Source organism: Cololabis saira, chromosome 4 (assembly GCF_033807715.1).
Source record: "Cololabis saira isolate AMF1-May2022 chromosome 4, fColSai1.1, whole genome shotgun sequence".
NCBI classification, from domain to species: domain Eukaryota; kingdom Metazoa; phylum Chordata; class Actinopteri; order Beloniformes; family Belonidae; genus Cololabis; species Cololabis saira.
The window spans coordinates 50,596,276-50,614,548 of NC_084590.1; the positions used below are offsets into that span (position 1 = coordinate 50,596,276).

The 18,273-nt window shown below is 47.7% G+C and overlaps 1 protein-coding gene across 2 annotated transcripts in view; it reads left to right on the forward strand.

The window, feature by feature from the left end:
• The window catches only part of col4a3 (collagen, type IV, alpha 3), a 97,554-nt gene extending 79,956 nt beyond the window's left edge, over positions 1–17,598 (forward strand). Inside the window, exons 45-53 of one of the 2 annotated variants that reach the window (XR_009782514.1) lie at positions 1,189–1,260; positions 1,335–1,460; positions 2,043–2,141; positions 3,815–4,027; positions 6,430–6,607; positions 10,337–10,451; positions 12,037–12,209; positions 14,765–16,878; positions 16,959–17,598. Coding sequence is in view for 1 of the 2 variants with exons in the window: in XM_061720046.1 (XP_061576030.1) it covers positions 1,189–1,260; positions 1,335–1,460; positions 2,043–2,141; positions 3,815–4,027; positions 6,430–6,607; positions 10,337–10,451; positions 12,037–12,209; positions 14,765–14,849 (1,061 nt within the window). In the remaining variant the exon portion in view is untranslated. Of the gene's footprint in view, positions 1–1,188; positions 1,261–1,334; positions 1,461–2,042; positions 2,142–3,814; positions 4,028–6,429; positions 6,608–10,336; positions 10,452–12,036; positions 12,210–14,764 lie in introns of both variants that reach the window. The other variant, XM_061720046.1, reaches the window with a different exon arrangement.
• Positions 17,599–18,273: the final 675 nt, after the last annotated feature.

Below are 18,273 nucleotides of genomic sequence, written 5' to 3' on the forward strand. Positions count from 1 at the left end.
GTGAAATTTAAAATTGTATTACATGCGTATAAAGCCCAAAACGGCTTAGCTCTGCATTATTTGTAAGACCTGATAGTGCCTTATGTTCCTGGCAGAGCTCTCCGTTCTCAGAGTGCAGGTTTACTCGTAGTTCCTAGAGTATCCAAATGTAGATTTGGACTTTAAAACTAAACTTAAAGCCTTTCTGTTTAGTAAAGCCTATAGTTAGTGTTTAGTAAACCTCTAGCTGGTGTTGGTAAATCTCTAGGTAGTGTAAACTCTAGTGTGTTAGAGTCAGTAGTCATAGTTGCAGCTATAGAACAAGACTATAATAGTTAGTCTCAAATATAGCTTGGTGGTAGATATGCTGCTATAGGCTTATGCTGCAGGGGGCACCGACATGATCCGCTGGGCGGTGCCTCTCACCCTTCTTCTATTCTCCTCTTCCCTTCCTCTCTTCTCCATTTACATTTTTATTTATTATAAATATCTCATAGCTATCATTTTTGTCCATCGTTCCTGTAGTTTCTTGTGCTGGCCCTCCCTTTTTCTCTTTTGTGCATGTTTGCAGGCCGGAGCTTTGGGAGCTGCGTTCTGGCCTGCAATTGTGATGATTAGAAAAAATGTGATACAGAAATGGGAGGGGGGGACTATAATTTGATGCCAAAACAATCAAAATCGAATTATATAATCACAATCCAGGTACAAAACCATATAAACTGTCTTTTGCCTGCAGCCATTTTGGAAAATGGCAGCCATATTGTTGTTTTATTTGCATGGCTAATGGGGGAGGGGGTGGGGGGGTCCCAAGATTATAGTCTTATGTCAGAATACTCAAAATGGGATTTTCCAATCACATTCCAGGTCAAAAAACATATAAAAACGGCTTTTGTGGCAGCCATTTTGGAAAACGGCAGCCATATTGTTTTTTTGCGTGGCTAACGGGCTTTTTTGAAAAAGTAGACCTAGAACATACTTTGTGCAAAATTTGGCGCTTGTCTCACAAAGTGAACGATGGTTTCACTAATGTGCCTGGCTAAAACTGAACGATTCCTATACATTTTATAGCTAAACAGCTGGACTACTTGACTGGTTTGGGGAGGCGTTGGCATCTCCTGATTTCTAGTTCAAATGCAGTTGTGTCTCTGTTTTGGACAGTCTTGTCTCTGTTTTGGACAGTCCTAACAGCTGTTTGGGTTTGTGCTGCAGGTTTTAAGGGGACGGCCGGACTCACAGGGGCCATGGGCCCCCGAGGATCCTCGGGACCACCTGGGAAACAAGGTAAATACTTTCCCATCAACACACTCCTAAATAACTGCAACCTGGACTCATTAAAGGACTTTAACCTCCCGCAGGAGAGAGAGGGGCCGACGCCACCACGGGCGTCACCATGGCGAAGGGAGAGAAGGGGATTCCTGGAGGAACGGGGCCGGAGGGAGAGACGGGCCCCCCGGGGAACCCCGGGGTACCTGGAGCTAACGGTGGGTCATGTTGGTAACGCTAAAGACACTGCAGAACGGTGTTTTAATGCTGGTTTAATGCTGTTTTAATGCTGATTTAATGCTGTTTTAATGCTGTTTTAATGCTGATTTAATGCTGTTTTAATGCTGATTTAATGCTGTTTTAATGCTGTTTTAATGCTGTTTTAATGCTGATTTAATGCTGATTTAATGCTGTTTTAATGCTGCTTTAATGCTGTTTTAATGCTGTTTTAATGCTGATTTAATGCTGTTTTAATGCTGCTTTAATGCTGTTTTAATGCTGATTTAATGCTGTTTTAATGCTGTTTTAATGCTGTTTTAATGCTGTTTTAATGCTGTTTTAATGCTGATTTAATGCTGATTTAATGCTGTTTTAATGCTGCTTTAATGCTGTTTTAATGCTGATTTAATGCTGTTTTAATGCTGCTTTAATGCTGTTTTAATGCTGATTTAATGCTGTTTTAATGCTGCTTTAATGCTGTTTTAATGCTGTTTTAATGCTGTTTTAATGCTGTTTTAATGCTGTTTTAATGCTGATTTAATGCTGATTTAATGCTGTTTTAATGCTGTTTTCTGGATCAGGGTATCCGGGCCTAACGGGGCCTAAAGGCTCTAGAGGAGAACCGGGTCGTCCGGGTCTGAAGGGCGAACTGGGAGACCCGGGACTAGACGGTGCAGCAGGTACAAGTCGTTAGGAAGTTTTAAAAGATGTGTTGACACAGATGTGAGGGGGTCTAAAGAGTTATGGAGGCAAAACATAGGAAAAAAGAGAAAAAAGGAGAGAGAAAGAGGAAAAAGAAGAGGCAAAAAATAGGAAAAAAAGAGGGAAAAAAGATGAAAAAAGAGAAGATGAAAAAAAGAGGAAAAAAGAGGCAAAAAACAGGGAAAACAGAAAAAAGAGAAAAAAGAGAGATAAAGAGGAAAAAGAAGAGGAAAAAAGAGAGAGAAAAAGAGGAAAAAGAAGAAGAAAAAAATATGGAAAAAAGTTGAAAAAAAGATGAAAAAAGAGAAGATGAAAAAAAGAGAAAAAAGAGGCAAAAAATAGGGAAAAAAGAAAAAAAGAGGAAGAGGAAAAAAGAGAAAAAAGAGAGATAAAGAGGAAAAAGAGGAAAAAGAAGAGGAAAAAAGATAAATAAAATATGGAAAAAAGAGGAAAAAAAGAAGATGAAAAAAGAGGCAAAATAGGAAAAAAAGAATAAAAGAGGAAGAGGAAAAGAGGAAAAATAAGAGGAAAACAGAGGAAAAAAAGAGAAAAAAGAGGCAAAAAATAAGAAAAAAATAAAAAAGAGGAAGAGGAACAAAGAGAAAAAAGAGGGAGAAAAAGAGGAAAAAAGAGAAAAAAAAAGATGAAAAAAGAGAAAAAAGAGGCAAAAATACGTAAAAAATAAAAAAAGAGGAAGAGGAAGAGGAAAAAAGAAGAGGAAAAAAATATGGAAAAAAGAGGGAAAAAAGAGGAAGACGAAAAAGAGGAAAAAGAAGAGGAAAAAAGAGGAAAAGGGTTGGAAAAAAGAGAAAAAATCGGTGTGGCAGGGTGGATAGGCTGACGGGACACAGGTGTGTCCCGTCAGCCTATCCACCCTGCCAGCCTTGATAAGGACTGGGAGACTGCAGCTGGGCAGGTGGGAGACGGAGAAGCTGCTGCTGTGCCATGCTTGTGCACTGTGTGGTGATTTTGTGAGTAATAAAGAAGGGTCTGCACGAAACTCCGTGTCCTCTCCATCCTTCGGTCGGGCCCCCGTAGCATCCACCCTGCTACATCTGGCGCCCAACGTGGGGCCCGAAGAATGGACGAGAGAGGCACGGAGCGGGCCCTGGACGCGCTCGCCCGGGCCATGGCGGGCATGGCGGCCGCCTTCCGGGACCAGGGCGAGCGGCAGCTGGCCGCCATAGAAGCCCTGGTGGCCGCGGGGCGACCCACCCCTGCACCCCGTCTGAGGGCCGCCGCAGCAACGCGGGAGGAGCTGGCGGCGCCGCAGCTGAGAGGCCGGGAGGCAGAAGCTGCGGGCCGCCAAGCGGGGAAAGAGGAAGAGGAAAAAAGAGAGAGAAAAAGAGGAAAAAAAATATGGAAAAAGAAGGAAAAAAAGAGGAAAAAAAGAGAGAAAAAGAGAAAAAATAGGAACTAGGATGGTTAGGGGGTCTAGGGGGTCTAGACACCATGGAAATGAGACCCTAATTGTTCTCTATGTCTCCAGGATCCGCAGGTCTCCACGGCCCCAGGGGGGCTAAAGGGGCCCCGGGTCCTGCAGGGACCAACAGTCTAGGATTGTTAGGGGGTCTAAGTGTGTTATGGGGTCTAGGATGGTTAGGGGAGTCTACCATGGGGATTAGACCCTAATCGTCCTCTATGTCTCCAGGATCTGCAGGTCTCCACGGCCCCAGGGGGGCTAAAGGGGCCCCGGGTCCTGCAGGGACCAACAGGGACTTCCGTCTGGAGACCAGTTTCCTGTTCACCCGTCACAGCCAGAGCAGCGGCGTCCCCCGGTGCCCCCCAGGGACCGCCAAGATCTCTGAGGGGTTCTCCCTGCTGTTCATCAACGGAAACAACCGGGCCCACGGCCAGGACCTGGGTAAGGGGGACCGGGGTAAGGGGGACCTGGGGGGACCTGGGGGGACCTGGGGGACCTGGGTAAGGGGGACCGGGGTAAGGGGGACCGGGGGGACCTGGGGGGACCTGGGGGACCTGGGGGACCTGGGTAACTCTAGGGGGACCTGGGTAAGGGGGACCGGGGGGGACCAGGGGGACCTGGGGGGACCTGGGGGACCTGGGGGACCTGGGTAACTCTAGGGGGACCTGGGTAAGGGGGACCGGGGGGGACCGGGGGGGACCTGGGGGACCTGGGGGGACCTGGGTAACTAGGGGATAACTGGGTAACTCCACAAACCTCTCAGGGCCATCCTGACCATTAGGGAGCTTTCACACCTGTCCTGTTTGGAGGAAACAGGGAGTGTTTCCCCTAAAGATCGGATCGTTTGGTACATGTGAACACAGCAATCATGCTCGGATGTGGCACAAAACAAATGAGCCGAGATCCTAGGAAAGGTTAGGTTCTCCTAGGAGAGGTTAGGGTTAGGTTCTCCTAGGAGAGGTTAGGGTTAGGTTCTCCTAGGAGAGGTTAGGGTTAGGATCTCCTAGGAGAGGTTAGGTTCTCCTAGGAGAGGTTAGGGTTAGGATCTCCTAGGAGAGGTTAGGGTTAGGATCTCCTAGGAGAGGTTAGGGTTAGGTTCTCCTAGGAGAGGTTAGGTTCTCCTAGGAGAGGTTAGGGTTAGGATCTCCTAGGAGAGGTTAGGGTTAGGATCTCCTAGGAGAGGTTAGGGTTAGGATCTCCTAGGAGAGGTTAGGGTTAGGTTCTCCTAGGAGAGGTTAGGTTCTCCTAGGAGAGGTTAGGGTTAGGTTCTCCTAGGAGAGGTTAGGGTTAGGATCTCCTAGGAGAGGTTAGGGTTAGGATCTCCTAGGAGAGGTTAGGGTTAGGTTCTCCTAGGAGAGGTTAGGGTTAGGTTCTCCTAGGAGAGGTTAGGGTTAGGTTCTCCTAGGAGAGGTTAGGGTTAGGTTCTCCTAGGAGAGGTTAGGGTTAGGTTCTCCTAGGAGAGGTTAGGGTTAGGTTCTCCTAGGAGAGGTTAGGGTTAGGATCTCCTAGGAGAGGTTAGGGTTAGGATCTCCTAGGAGAGGTTAGGGTTAGGTTCTCCTAGGAGAGGTTAGGATCTCCTAGGAGAGGTTAGGGTTAGGTTCTCCTAGGAGAGGTTAGGGTTAGGTTCTCCTAGGAGAGGTTAGGATCTCCTAGGAGAGGTTAGGGTTAGGTTCTCCTAGGAGAGGTTAGGTTCTCCTAGGAGAGGTTAGGTTCTCCTAGGAGAGGTTAGGATCTCCGAGGAGAGGTTAGGGTTAGGTTCTCGGCTCGCTTCCATTCCAGACCTGGAGCGCTTCGTTTGCTTAATCCACACAACAACTGACACAACTCCATTCATTGTGCGACCGCGGCACAAGGAGAAGACTCAGCGCAGCCTCCACCCCCTTCTCTCCTATTGGACACAACCTTCTCTCTTCTCTCCTATTGGACACAACCTTCTCTCTTCTCACCTATTGGACGTGCAGAGATGTCGTCACAGCGCGGCACGGTGGAATTAAAAAATGTTCAATTCGGGCAGGCAAGCGCAGCGCAAATGCCGCGGCAGGCGCCACAGAGCTCGGCGGCAGAGCAGTCCGCTCTTGCGCCGCGGTAGCACATACACAATGAATGGGATCGCCGGCGCCCTCTATGTGAAAGGGGCTTTATAACCATGTTGTTTGTCCCGCGGTACGGAAGAGGAAACTCCTTCCACGTTCATTTCTGACCAATGAGAGGCATGGCACGCATGGCATATGTTAACAGCTTTGAACCGCTACAGACGCTTGCCTTGTGAACACAAACGCTACAAACGAAAAACGAAACAACTGTATCGATTTAGCCCCAGAATCGGAACAAAACAAACGGGCCACAGGTGTGAAAGCAGCCGTAGGAGCCGCAGCTCTCTATTGGGACCCTGGTGGTCGGTACAGGAACCGCAGCTTCTGGTCCTGGACCCTGGCAGTGGTAGGGTTGGGTAGGGTTGGGGTTCTGGGGGTTCCCTAGACCCTGGCAGTGGTAGGGTTGGGTAGGGTTGTGGTTCTGGGGGTTCTGGGGTGTCTGGGGGTTCTGGGGGTTCTGGGGGTTCCCTAGACCCTGGCAGTGGTAGGGTTGGGCAGGGTTGTGGTTCTGGGGGTTCTGGGGGTTCTGGGGGTTCCCTAGACCCTGGCAGTGAGGGTTGGGGTTCTGGGGGGTTCTGGGAGTTCTGGGGGTTCCCTAGACCCTGGCAGTGAGGGTTGGGGTTCTGGGGGGTCTGGGGGTTCTGGGGGTTCCTGGACCCTGGCAGTGAGGGTTGTGGTTCTGGGGTGTCTGGGTTATAGTCAAGTTCAGATTCAGAAACCCCTTTTTCCGTCCTCCCCGTCTCTCCGCAGGTACGTTGGGCAGTTGTCTCCGCCGGTTCACCACCATGCCCTTCCTGTTCTGCAACCCCAACCAGAAGTGTCAGTACGCGGCGCGCAACGACTACTCCTACTGGCTGTCCACCGGCAACGGGCCTCCGGTGGAGCAGCCGTTCATCACCGCAGACCTGCTGAAGGAACACATCAGCCGGTAAGGAACACCGCACCCGAACCCACCTGAACCCACCAATCAGAGACGGTAGCAATTGGACATAACGTCCTTATCCTGGTAACGGCCACATAGTCCAGCTGTTTAGCTATAAAATGTATAGGAATCGTTCAGTTTGTGATACAAGCATGAAAGTTGGTACAAATAGCCAAAGGTTTCCCCAAAAGATCTGGACATGGAGCCATCGTGAATTCTCAACATGGCGCCCATGGCAGCCATTTTTCAAAATGGCCGCCAGAAACAAGTGTTTTCTAATGAGTGATTAGTTGAAATGAGTTGCCAGTTTGCCCTGGCTGAGCTTCAACATCCACTCTATTACTGATCCATTCATTGGATGGTTCAGTTCTTGCAGATATGAGGATCTTTTTTGGTTTATTAGGTCAAAGTTTGTTTTTATGTATAATAGATCTATTTTCATGAAATGACGGTATATATTTTATTTTGGCTAATATGGCTGTTATCATGAAAGAAACAGTTGTCATGTTCAGTTTTGAGGTAGAAGGAAGCTTCTGGCCAATTCCAATGTTTCAAATGTGATTTCTGCATCATCAATAATGACTGATTAGACACCAAGATCATCCATATCAGACAAAAACACAAATGATGGCTGCCATCTTTAAAAAATGGCGGCCATCTTGAATATTAAATGACAACTTTTCAATTATCCAAGAGACATCTACCAAGTACTATATGTGGTAAATATGTCTAAAATATCACATTATGTCCCCAAGTCATATAAAAAGAGTTGTTTCTGGTGTTTGAAAAATGGCTGCCATGGCCACCATGTTGAAAATTCACGATGGCTCCACGTCCAATTATTTTTGGAATGCCTTTGGCTATTTATGTGTGTACCAACTTTCATGCTGGTATCACAAACTGAACGATTGTTTTGGTAATCTCCTGCACTAACACCCACTTTAGGAGAACTCAAATATACAGAGGAATTATGTAGGATATTTCCCTTATGGTTCTTTTTTTTATTTTTACCTTGATTAGACTAAACCGCTTCAGATTAATAGTGCTGGTTGAATAAACGACTAATTACGTGGAAAATGGTGTCTCGGCTCTCGTCTCTGCAGAACCCCGACACAAACGAGCACCTAACGCTCAATCTCTTGTTTATGACAGATAAGACTAACTTACACAAATATACACGTGGTAATGTTTATGTTTCGATGTAAATAACTCTGCACTGACTGAGAACAGTCAGCAAAGAGGAATTGAAACGAACTTATACATTTAACGTTATGTATATTATAAATATACAAAATGGACCGATTTATACGCCAATTGTTATAACGTAAAATCATTAAAAGCCATATTTTGGTCAACATTATATCTCAAATTAGTTTTGTTTTTGTCTTCATTAGTGCTAATTAGCTAACTTAAGCCAACTTTTAATGCTAGTAGCTAATGCATGTCGTTAGCTTGTAAGCTAAAGCAGGATGTCTTTACTTCCATAAACTGTATAGTATTTAAAACATTACAATTTCATGAAATAAATAACTAAGTAAGAATAAGTAAAATCATTTCAACAGTTTTTCGACTCGTACCCACAAACTTGAATTCGTGTTCACAGTGAAGACTCGTAGAAATTAGAGTTGTATTCATAAGACGTTGCACTCACAGCTTTTTAGATTCATAGTGAAATAAATCCTAACCCTAATAATTTATCAGACTCGTGTGTGTTTTGGGTACAACTTTTTTATTTACATACAAATGTTTATCATTATGAATATTTATAACATGGACACATCTTTTTGAAAGCTATCTTACTCCATACATTCAGCCCACAAAGTTCCGTTTGTAAACGGGTCTGGACCACCAATGAAACCTAATAAAGTTTTATTTATTAAATGTATTTATTAAATAAACAACGATCTCAGTGCAGGGCCCGACCGGGGTTGGTAGATGGAGCAATGCCCAGGAGTGTAGCTTAGGTAGGAGCACTGGGTGATAAAATGGGGAAAAAACCGGGATAAATAAAATATTTAAAAAAAAATAAAATAAACAACGATCTGAACCAGTTTCCTGAATCAGTTTCGTATGTTGCAGGTGTGATGCAGGTTTCCGTCACACGTGTTTCGTATTTTGCAGGTGTGATGCAGGTTTCCGTCACACGTGTCTCGTATGTTGCAGGTGTGATGCAGGTTTCCGTCACACGTGTTTCGTATGTTGCAGGTGTGATGCAGGTTTCCGTCACATGTGTTTCGTATGTTGCAGGTGTGATGCAGGTTTCCGTCACACGTGTCTCGTATGTTGCAGGTGTGATGCAGGTTTCCGTCACACGTGTCTCGTATGTTGCAGGTGTGATGCAGGTTTCCGTCACACGTGTTTCATATGTTGCAGGTGTGATGCAGGTTTACGTGTTTCGTATGTTGCAGGTTTCCGTCACACGTGTTTCGTATGTTGCAGGTGTGATGCAGGTTTCCGTCACACGTGTCTCGTATGTTGCAGGTGTGATGCAGGTTTCCGTCACACGTGTCTCGTATGTTGCAGGTGTGATGCAGGTTTCCGTCACACGTGTTTCGTATGTTGCAGGTGTGATGCAGGTTTCCGTCACACGTGTCTCGTATGTTGCAGGTGTGATGCAGGTTTCCGTCACACGTGTTTCGTATGTTGCAGGTGTGATGCAGGTTTCCGTCACACGTGTCTCGTATGTTGCAGGTGTGATGCAGGTTTCCGTCACACGTGTTTCGTATGTTGCAGGTGTGATGCAGGTTTCCGTCACACGTGTTTCGTATGTTGCAGGTGTGATGCAGGTTTCCGTCACACGTGTTTCGTATGTTGCAGGTGTGATGCAGGTTTCCGTCACACGTGTCTCGTATGTTGCAGGTGTGATGCAGGTTTCCGTCACACGTGTTTCGTATGTTGCAGGTGTGATGCAGGTTTCCGTCACACGTGTCTCGTATGTTGCAGGTGTGATGCAGGTTTCCGTCACACGTGTCTCGTATGTTGCAGGTGTGATGCAGGTTTCCATCACGTGTCTCGTATGTTGCAGGTGTGATGCAGGTTTCCGTCACACGTGTTTCGTATGTTGCAGGTGTGATGCAGGTTTCCGTCACACGTGTGTCTCGTATGTTGCAGGTGTGATGCAGGTTTCCGTCACACGTGTCTCGTATGTTGCAGGTGTGATGCAGGTTTCCGTCACACGTGTCTCGTATGTTGCAGGTGTGATGCAGGTTTCCATCACACGTGTCTCGTATGTTGCAGGTGTGATGCAGGTTTCCATCACACGTGTTTCGTATGTTGCAGGTGTGATGCAGGTTTCCGTCACGTGTCTCGTATGTTGCAGGTGTGATGCAGGTTTCCGTCACGTGTCTCGTATGTTGCAGGTGTGATGCAGGTTTCCGTCACGTGTTTCATATGTTGCAGGTGTGATGCAGGTTTCCGTCACACGTGTTTCATATGTTGCAGGTCTGATGCAGGTTTCCGTCACACGTGTTTCGTATGTTGCAGGTGTGATGCAGGTTTCCGTCACACGTGTCTCGTATGTTGCAGGTGTGATGCAGGTTTCCGTCACACGTGTTTCGTATGTTGCAGGTGTGATGCAGGTTTCCGTCACACGTGTCTCGTATGTTGCAGGTGTGATGCAGGTTTCCGTCACACGTGTTTCATATGTTGCAGGTCTGATGCAGGTTTCCGTCACACGTGTTTCGTATGTTGCAGGTGTGATGTATAATTCCGTCACCTGTGTTTCCTGTGTTGCAGGTGTGTGGTGTGTGAAGCCGTGGCCAACGTCATCACCATCCACAGTCAGACCCGGGCGGTTCCGGACTGCCCCGGCGGTTGGGAGTCTCTCTGGTCCGGATACTCGTTTGTGATGGTAAGACGCCTTTGAATCTTTACTTGTATTTAATATAATATGTGGCAGTAATCCTGACCAGTAACCTGATGATAATAGAGATTTAAAATCCATCTCCATGCATATCTATGTGGGCCCGTCTGGGCCCGTCTGGGCCAATGTGGGTTAGAGGTGGACTAGTGACTAGTGAGACCTTTTTTAACTTTCTGGTCACCATGGAAACATGTAGAGACAGTCCAGCTGGTTAGTTCTGGGTAGCGTCCTTCAGTGGGGGGTGAAGAAAGCTGCTGCAGAGCTAAACCACAACCCCCAACCCTTCCAGACCCCCCAGAACTGGTGCTAGCGGTCTCTTGGGGACCGAGTGCAGGGATCCACAACTCACCCAGAGACCCGTACTCCTGGATCCGTCCCAGATCGGCAACCAGAAAGCTATAATCCAACATACCAGATGCAGTGTAGTCAGGCCAAGATGGTGCTAAGTCTGAATGAATGAATGAATAGCCTTTATTGTCGCCGTTCTGGCGTCCCAGCACAGTGAGATGACAACCAGTACAACCCACGAGGGCACAGACAAAACAAATAACATAAGACATGAGTCAACTGGTGAGAACAGATCAGAGAAAGGACGACATTGGGGAGGGAGGAGGGGGGTGGTGGGGGGTGGTTTTAGGGGCGGGGGGGATCCCGGCACAGTACCCCAAGTGAGCACCGCGGCCAGTGGCGCAGCTCTCAAGCCTGTTGACTGTGCTGGGGGGGGGTTGGATAAGAGGAGGGGCAGAGGAAGGCGTTGAATTGAGGGAGGTGTGGTTATCAGCAAGTGTGTGTGTAGCGATAAGTCCGTGAACTTCGCTCAGAGCTGCTCTCAGCCAATGTCCTTGATGTTATCAGACGGCTCGGTACAGTTCTGAAAACAGGGTCCGCAGATGTTCGTGGGAGAGGGGGAGGGTTAGTGGGGGCAGAGTCACCTTGTTTACATTCCACCAGGGAGATTGTGACCAGAGTGATCGGCCAAACCGCCCTGTCAAGGTCAGATTATAGAATCAACAATTATATTGCAAAAACAGGCAGCCTCAGTAATTTTCCGTCTGCCTTCAGTCTCTGGTTCATCAATAGCGACTCCAATCAGATGAATTTGTGATCAATTCCCGCCAAGCCGAGCTTCCAACTTCTCCAAGGTCTTCTCCATCTTGCCAATGAGCTCAAAGACGCCGCCAGCCTGCGATTCTGTTCAAGAATCACATCCAGTTTACGGCTTTGCTCCCCAAGCGTTAAAGTCTGAGTGTTGATCACCTTGCTTGATCCTTCAGCCACGTCTGGCAGCTCTGAAAGAGCCAAAACAGCTGTCGACGTCTTACGCGTTTGTCGGTAGACCAGTTATCCCCCTCCTCCAATCAAGAGAAATCCTGCTATCATAAATCCAATTATGAAGCATCTTCAACGTCCTCGACAGACAGAATCTTGAGGCACAAAGGCTTCCAGTATTTGTAGCAATCCATCGTGTATCCAGCAAAACATGTCCCATCGGGTCCTGATGTGTTCTGGTCCTGATGTGTTCTGGCCCTGATGTCCTGATGTGGTCCTGATGTGTCCTGGTTCCGGTCTACAGGAGACCGGTGCGGGGGCCGAGGGCTCGGGTCAGCCTCTGATCTCCCCGGGTTCCTGCCTGGAAAACTTCAGGAAGATTCCGTTTATCGAGTGTCACGGCCGAGGAACCTGCAACTACTTCAGCGACTCGTACTCGTACTGGCTAGCAGCGCTGGACCCCGCCCACATGTTCAGGTAGGCCCCGCCCACATGTTCAGGTGAGCCCCGCCCACATGTTCAGGTGAGCCCTGGCCCCGCCCACATGTTCAGGTGAGCCCCGCCCACATGTTCAGGTAGGCCCCGCCCACATGTTCAGGTGAGCCCTGGCCCCGCCCACATGTTCAGGTGAGCCCTGGCCCCGCCCACATGTTCAGGTAGGCCCCGCCCACATGTTCAGGTAGGCCCCGCCCACATGTTCAGGTGAGCCCTGGCCCCGCCCACATGTTCAGGTGAGCCCCGCCCACATGTTCAGGTAGGCCCCGCCCACATGTTCAGGTAGGCCCCGCCCACATGTTCAGGTAGGCCCCGCCCACATGTTCAGGTGAGTCCTGGCCCCGCCCACATGTTCAGGTGAGCCCTGGCCCCGCCCACATGTTCAGGTAGGCCCCGCCCACATGTTCAGGTGAGCCCTGGCCCCGCCCACATGTTCAGGTGAGTCCTGGCCCCGCCCACATGTTCAGGTAGGCCCCGCCCACATGTTCAGGTGAGTCCTGGCCCCGCCCACATGTTCAGGTGAGCCCTGGCCCCGCCCACATGTTCAGGTAGGCCCCGCCCACATGTTCAGGTGAGCCCTGGCCCCGCCCACATGTTCAGGTGAGTCCTGGCCCCGCCCACATGTTCAGGTAGGCCCCGCCCACATGTCCAGGTAGGCCCCGCCCACATGTTCAGGTGAGCTCTGGCCCCGCCCACATGTTCAGGTGAGTCCTGGCCCCGCCCACATGTTCAGGTGAGTCCTGGCCCCGCCCACATGTTCAGGTGAGTCCTGGCCCCGCCCACATGTTCAGGTGAGCCCTGGCCCCGCCCACATGTTCAGGTAGGCCCCGCCCACATGTTCAGGTAGGCCCCGCCCACATGTTCAGGTGAGCCCTGGCCCCGCCCACATGTTCAGGTAGGCCCCGCCCACATGTTCAGGTGAGCCCTGGCCCCGCCCACATGTTCAGGTAGGCCCCGCCCACATGTTCAGGTAGGCCCCGCCCACATGTTCAGGTGAGTCCTGGCCCCGCCCACATGTTCAGGTGAGCCCCGCCCACATGTTCAGGTAGGCCCCGCCCACATGTTCAGGTGAGTCCTGGCCCCGCCCACATGTTCAGGTGAGTCCTGGCCCCGCCCACATGTTCAGGTGAGTCCTGGCCCCGCCCACATGTTCAGGTGAGTCCTGGCCCCGCCCACATGTTCAGGTGAGCCCCGCCCACATGTTCAGGTGAGCCCCGCCCACATGTTCAGGTTGTACAAGGTACAAGGAGAAATAAAATCAGAAAGATGAAACAGAACTAGATGTTTACAGCAATATAATGTACATAATTATGATAAAAAGCAGAAAAAATTATTATGAGTATATTTATATTACTGTAGATATTTTACCCCAGCGATTAAGGTGCTTGAAGATTTTGAAAATGACCCTTGAAAGTGCTTGAAAAGTGCTTGAATTTGACCTTGAAAAGTGTGTAGGAACCTGATTGAAGAACCTGGGGGTTATTTTTGACTCTGAGCTGAACTTTATTCCTCATATCAAAAACAGAACAAATATAGGTTTTTATCACCTTAAGAACGTCCAGAGCTTTTGCTCCCGTGTTGCAGCTCGTGAGGGGTTTGTGGTTGTGGGTTCAGATCCTGGATCCTGGTCTGATCTCAGACCTGGTCCTGTGGTGGTTCTGCCGGTCCAGTATGGAGCCAAATCAAGGCCAAAAGTTTTGCTAATTTGAAAATAAAATTTGAACCTGAAGATTCTTTTTTACAGTTTCAATTTTATTTTTTTCAGTATCAGATCTTTTTTTCAGTTTCAAATCTTTTTATTTCATTTTCAAATCTTTTTTTTTCCAGTTTCACACCTTTTTTTTTTTTTTTTTTCCAGTTTTCCATCTTTTTTTTCAGTTTAAAATTTTTTTTTCAGGTTCAAACTTTTGGCCCCGATCTGGCGTGGGGGGCGTGGCATCAACTGAGAGGGCGTGGCATCATGAGTGACAGCAGAACAGAGAAAGATGGAAAACTGGAAAAAAAAGATGTGAAACTGAAAAAAAAAAGATTTGAAAATGAAATAAAAAGATTTGAAACTGAAAAAAAGATCTGATACTGAAAAAAATAAAAATTGAAACTGTAAAAAATAATTTTCAGGTTAAAATTTTACTTTCAAATTAGCAAAACTTTTGGCCTTGATTTGGCTCCATAGTCCAGCAGGGGGCAGCATCGTTCCTCAGACCTGGTCTGATCTCAGACCTGGTCCTGCGGTGGTTCTGCCGGTCCAGCAGGGGGCAGCATCGTTCCTCCCAGCAGCCTCAGCGTCTCTGGTTAAACACGTGTCTGTAACATACACCGTATGGCAGCGGTCGGCAACCCAAAATGTTTTAGATCCATATTGGACCAAAAACACAAAAAACAAATTTGTCTGGAGCCGCAAAAAATGAAAAGTCTTGTATCAGAATTAGAATGAAGAAACACATGCTGCATGTTTCTATATTAGTTAGAACTGGGGGAAGATTTTTTTTTTATTATGCACAAAAAGTGTAAATTACATGTCTCTGTTTGTCCTGCAGGACGCCGGAGCCTCGGTCCGACACCGACACTGATGCCATCATCAGCCGCTGCCGGGTCTGCATGAAGGTGGTCCAGGTGGTGTGAGCAGGTCCTGGTCCTGGTGCTGGTCCTGGTCCTGGTCCTGGTCCTGGTGCTGGTCCTGGTCCTGGTCCTGGTCCTGGTGCTGGTGCAGGTCCCTGGTCCTGGTCCTGGTCCTGATCCTGGTCCTGGTTCTGGTCCTGGTCCTGTTCCCGTGCCGCTGCTGTAAATACTGTCGCCAACGCCGCCGATGCCGAGCCGACGACGCAACGATGATCCTGTTCCTGATTCTGGTCCTGATCCGGTTTCTGGTCCTGGTCCAGATCCAGATCCAGATCCAGACCCCGACCTCTGGACCGCGACCTCGACCCGACCCCAGCCCAGGGGGCGAAAATCCCCAAAAAAACAGTAACATTTTGGAGAATAATTCCAGGGGGGATAAAAGGAATAAAAGTTGTAGCGTTTTTTACGCATCTTTTACCACCATTTGACCCGAATCCACAAAATGCTTTTATGTAATTTAGGATCTTATAAACGTACTGTAAGAAAAACACTCATACTGAGCTGACCAGCGCAGCTCCAGAGCTCGCTAAAGAGGCGGCTAGCTCGCGGCTAACTCGCAGCTAGTTAGCTCGCGGTTAGCTCGCGAGCTAACTAGCCGCCTCTTTAGAGAGCTCTGGAGCTAGTAAAGTAGCTTCTCTCCTCTCTGTATTTGACTATCACTATTTGTAGCTTTTAAACTCCCTTAAACTCTCTTAAACTCCCTTAAACTCTCTTAAACTCCCTTAAACTCCCTTAAACTCTCTTAAACTCCCTTAAACTCCCTTAAACTCTCTTAAACTCCCTTAAACTCACTTAAACTCCCTTAAACTCTCTTAAACTCTCTTAAACTCCCTTAAACTCACTTAAACTCCCTTAAACTCTCTTAAACTCCCTTAAACTCCCTTAAACTCCCTTAAACTCTCTTAAACTCCCTTAAACTCCCTTAAACTCTCTTAAACTCCCTTAAACTCACTTAAACTCCCTTAAACTCTCTTAAACTCCCTTAAACTCCCTTAAACTCTCTTAAACTCCCTTAAACTCCCTTAAACTCTCTTAAACTCCCTTAAACTCACTTAAACTCCCTTAAACTCTCTTAAACTCTCTTAAACTCTCTTAAACTCCCTTAAACTCACTTAAACTCCCTTAAACTCTCTTAAACTCCCTTAAACTCCCTAAAACTCCCTTAAACTCCCTTAAACTCCCTTAAACTCACTTACACTCCCTTAAACTCCCTTAAACTCCCTTAAACTCCCTTAAACTCCCTTAAACTCCCTTAAACTCCCTTAAACTCACTTACACTCCCTTAAACTCCCTTAAACTCACTTACACTCCCTTAAACTCCCTTAAACTCTCTTAAACTCCCTTAAACTTCCTTAAACTCCCTTAAACTCCCTTAAACTCCCTTAAACTCTTAAACTCTTTTAAACTCCCTTAAACTCCCTTAAAACTTTCTTAAACTCCCTTAAAGGTATTGTGACATAATTTTTAACATGCTTTTAACACTATTAAAAGTCTTGGCCAACATCCCTCAAATGTGTCTAAAAGAGTGTAACAAGAAAAACTTCACTCTAGTACTCTTTTCCTGGCTTTTTATGACGGTGTTTTTTGCCCTGTGAAAAACGCGTCCTTTTCCCCTTTTCCTGTCAATCATTGCCCCGCTCCTCCTCCCAACCTCCTCCAACCCAACCGCTACACACTTCTGCCGTCTCCACACACACGCGCGCACACCGAACCACAAACACCCACACACACAGCCCAGACAGGGCGACTACAGCCCGGGGATGAAGTCCGTGACCAGAGGACCGTAGCTCCCCGCGAGCAATACGCTCACAGCGGCGTCGGAGAGTTAAGCCGGGAGCGACAGGCGAAGCATGCACGGAAAAGCAGCAGGGCGAAGCAGTCCACCGCAAACAATCATAAAAATAAAGGCATGCAAGCAGCACTGTCCCCTTATCTTAAGTCCAGTCAGTGGCCGCGGGTCTTCTTAGCAGTTTTCCTCCGGTGATTAGAACAAAAGACGCTCTAAACAGCTCCTTGTTAAGCCTGATTTATGGTTCTGCGTTAAATCGACGCAGAGCCTACGCCGTAGGGTTCAGCGTACGGTGCACGTCGCCGCGTAACCCTACGCCGTAGGCTCTGCGTCGGTGTAACGCGGAACCATAAATCAGCCTTTATGGTGCGCTGGAGAGGAGAGGAGGCAGGGAGCTGAGTGGAGAGGGCGGTGATTTAGCGGGTCTATACGTAACGACCCGCCACCAAACCAGATGCGCCGTTTTTGCATAATTATGCGGAAAATCCCAGAAAGCACACAATACACTGAATGTTAAAAGTTCGGTTTTTTTTGGGTGTAATTGATGTCAAGACACCCAACAAAACACAAAAAAATCAAGAAAAATTTGTTTTTCATGTCACAATACCTTTAAACTCTCTTAAACTCCCTTAAACTCTTTTAAACTCCCTTAAACCCCCTTAAATTCTCTTAAACTCCCTTAAACTCTCTTAAACTCCCTTAAACCCCCTTAAATTCCCTTAAACCCCCTTAAATTCTCTTAAACTCCCTTAAACTCTCTTAAACTCCCTTAAACTCCCCTTAACTCCCTTAATTTAGCTTAGCATCACTCGTAATTGAGCAGCTTTTTGAACAATGCAGGATTTATTTTGGACCTGGAGGTTTTTGTAAATAGGACGATTGTTGTTGTAACTTATGTCACTATTTCTGTGTGTGGACTAAACCATTTCTAGGAACGGGGGGGGGACTAAACCATTTCTAGGAACGGGGGGGGGGGGGTGGACTAAACCATTTCTAGGAACGGGGGGGGACTAAACCATTCCTAGGAACGGGGGGGGACTAAACCATTTCTAGGAACGGGGGGGGGGGGGGGGGACTAAACCATTTCTAGGAACGGGGGGGGACTAAACCATTTCTAGGAACGGGGGGGGGGGGGGGGGACTAAACCATTTCTAGGAACGGGAGGGGGGACTGAATCTTTACAGATGTTTATAGCACATTATTGCACGATTATAACGAGTTGCTTTCAATAAATACGACTGCATTGTTCAAAAATAATTAATTCTGTCTCAAATTATTCCAGGGGGGAACATGTCCCCCCTGGCCCCCCCTGGGTTTTCACCCCTGGTCCTGGACCTGGTCCTGGTCCTGGTCCTGGACCTGGTCCTGGACCCTGGTCCTGGTCCTGGTCCTGGTCCTGGTCTGGACCCCCTGAAGAACCGGACTCTTCAGGACTCGTGTGTTTGCTCTTTAGATCCTAATATTGTACAGTAAAGTTCTGAACGCTCTGAGAAACAAGTGAATAAAACGTAAATAAAATATCTGTTTCTTACAACTGAACTGAACCGACTCCAGTTTCTTTTTTTTTTTTTTTTTTTCACCTTGTCTGCACACATATTAATGATTGATACCATGACGGTAGAAACCAAAAGCATACAC